This window comes from Primulina tabacum, chromosome 13, assembly GCF_025594145.1.
Source record: "Primulina tabacum isolate GXHZ01 chromosome 13, ASM2559414v2, whole genome shotgun sequence".
In the NCBI taxonomy this organism is placed as follows: Eukaryota; Viridiplantae; Streptophyta; class Magnoliopsida; order Lamiales; family Gesneriaceae; genus Primulina; species Primulina tabacum.
In genome coordinates this window covers 17,294,759-17,297,623 of record NC_134562.1, presented here as the reverse complement: position 1 = coordinate 17,297,623, position 2,865 = coordinate 17,294,759, and the positions used below count along the sequence as shown (strand labels likewise).

The 2,865-nt window shown below is 32.8% G+C and overlaps 1 protein-coding gene across 1 annotated transcript; it reads left to right on the top strand.

The window, feature by feature from the left end:
- The first annotated feature begins 1,669 nt into the window (after positions 1-1,669).
- On the top strand, positions 1,670-2,633 carry LOC142522500 (HMG-Y-related protein A-like). Its single transcript, XM_075625936.1, has 2 exons — positions 1,670-1,879; positions 2,051-2,633. The coding sequence occupies exons 1-2, from the start codon at positions 1,790-1,792 to the stop codon at positions 2,465-2,467; spliced, it is 507 nt and encodes a 168-aa protein (XP_075482051.1). The 5' UTR covers positions 1,670-1,789; the 3' UTR covers positions 2,468-2,633.
- Positions 2,634-2,865: the final 232 nt, after the last annotated feature.

Sequence of the window (2,865 nt, the reverse complement as noted above, 5' to 3'; positions counted from 1 at the left end):
CTAATTTGAGTCAATATATATTTTATTTAGTTTTTTAAATACCCTTATTTCTTTATTTAGGGATTTAAAAAAAATATTGACTGGTTTTTGTTGGTAGCATCGTGAAATCAAAAACATATATCTAAATTGGTAGTTAAAGTACCTTAATTGAGTTAGCGGGTACTCAATTTGACCCCAAAAGTACCTTATTCGTTCCAATAGATACTTGATTTGGTATCGTAAATACCTTATTTCATTATTTGGATATGTAAAAAATATATTACGGAGTTAATATTGAGTGGCTTTGTTGATGGCATCCGTAAAATCAAATATGATACATAAATTAGTACTAAAGTACTTAATTTGAGTAAGTGAGTACTAGATTTGATCTCATAAGTACCCAATTGAGTCAATAGATACTTGATTTTGCCATGTAAATACTTTTTTATTGCATTATTTGGGGATGTAAAAAATATATTGCAGAGTTGATGTTGAGTGGCTTTTGTTTGTATAATCGTGAAGTTAAAATAAGATACCTAAATTGGTACTTAGAGTATTTAATTCAAGTCAGCAAGTACTTGATTTAGCCTCAAAAGTACATAATTTCAGTCAATATGTCTTGATTTGGCCTCGTAAATATTATTATTCCATTATTTGAGGATATAAAAAATATATTACGGATTTGATGTTGAGTGGCTTTTGTTGATGGCATCGTGAATTCAAAATATGATAAATAAATTGATACTCAAAGAATCTAATTCAAGTCAGTGGGTACTTGATTTAGCCTCAGATATACCTAAATCGAGTCGATAGGTATTTGATTAATTTTGTAAATATCCTTGTTCCATTATATATAAAAAACTCTATTGTGTTATAATTATGAGCCAAATATTTTAACTATACCGAGTAAGATATTATCGATACCAAATATCAAATTAATGATATCATCATTGCTAAAAAAAATTAATTATATTAACATTATATCAATTATATAAAATAACATATTATTAATACCAATGATCATATTAATGTTATCTAAATAGTACATTAATTATACTAACATATAAATTTCAAAACAATTAAGTGATCATACTATGCTGGTATCATTCAACCAACTATATACTTACATTTTATAAATATATTTTCCCAATAGTTATCAAGATAAAACATAAAAGTTTCAGCATACAATATCATTAAGCAAATTCTTCTTTTATTAACTTTAGTTGGATTATTAGTAAAAAAAACACATAAAAAAATAATGTGTATATTGAGTTAAGAAATAAGTAGACAAGAAAATTGTCAAAGTATTTAAGGATAAAATAGTAAAATGATCATTTGTAAGGAGTTAAAACACAACATAAGTTGATGTCAGAGACTGTAAAAAAAACTTATGAGTACTAATTCTAATCAAAATCTTGACAGATATATTTTTTTTACCAATTAACCGAAAAATTAATGATATATTTGGATCATATTTTCAATTTTTGCGCGCCCCAAATCATATTTTCTTGGACGGGAAATTAGTTCAATCTAGAGGGACGATATTGTAATTAAAATCCCCACGTCACCGATCCATGTCACTTTCACGTAAAACAAATTTACCCATTAGATTAAAACCAAGAAATTGATCTCGAGCCGTCGGATGTAATCTACCTCCCAGATCTAGTTCTTCACCCTTTTAATCCCTTCTTCACACCTAAAATTTCTTGCTCAGTTTCTTACAGATATTTCATTCTTCCCATGATTTATGTGTCTTAATTCACTCTAGAATTAGAAATTTTGTTGGATTTTAAGAATCTTGTTGGTGGTTATGGCGGCTGAAGAACAGCTCGATATTTATCCCCAATCATCAGCTCCGGATAGTGAGTTGGCTCCGCCGGCTTTGCCTCAGTATCCTGAGGTATTGAGTTTTTCTTTTGAACTCACAATTTTCTTGAAACATTACTTTGGAATTTTTACGGGAACGCATGCTTTTATGGCGAATTTCTCAAGCTATGGTTGAATTTCGTAGTTTCCGTTTGTCGAACAGTTTATGTGCCATTTAAATGACTTGTTTTCTCTGAAAATGCAGATGATTTTGACAGCTATTGAAGAATTGAACGAGAAGAACGGCTCCAACAAATCGGAAATCTCGAAGTACATCGAATCCCGATACGGAAACCTCCCTCCCTCTCACGTCACGCTTCTCACCCGTCATCTCAATGGCATGAAATCAGCGGGGCGGCTTCTTTGTATCAAGAACAATTACCTTAAACCCGACCCCAATTCGCCGCCACCCCGCGGCCGCGGCCGTCCTCCGAAGCCAAAAGAACCTCTTCCCCCGGGAACCGTCCTCCCCCCACGCCCCCGCGGACGGCCTCCTAAATCCCATGACACTTCCGAGCCGCCGCATGCTGCGAAACCGAAGCCCGCTAGCTCTATTACCGGGAAAAAACGTGGACGGCCTCCGAAAGCCAAACCCGCGGTGTCGGAGCCAGTCGGGGCTTGATAGAAATAAGAGGAACTAATTTTTGCTGTGCTGTGCTTTTTTCTTAAAAAAATAATACATAATCTCTCCAAATTGATTTTTATCCTGGGATGGAGTCGAATCTTTGGTCTTGTCGGTAATATGTGAAATAGGGCTAGTTCGTGTTCTTCGTCTATTTAATCTTTTATATTATGTTTTTAAGGGAAAATTGTTACGTTTTGCTCTTTTATTATGTTATGTTATATTATTATCAATTTGGATCGTCTAAATTTTATTTTCGGAATTTTTGTATTATGTCTTTGACATCTTGTAGTTTTAGATTATTTTCACGAATGTTTGTGATATTTGATGATACGCTGCATACTTTTGTTTTGTGTTATGTTCAGTGCATTAAAGTGAAAAATAACCAAAATAGAAAG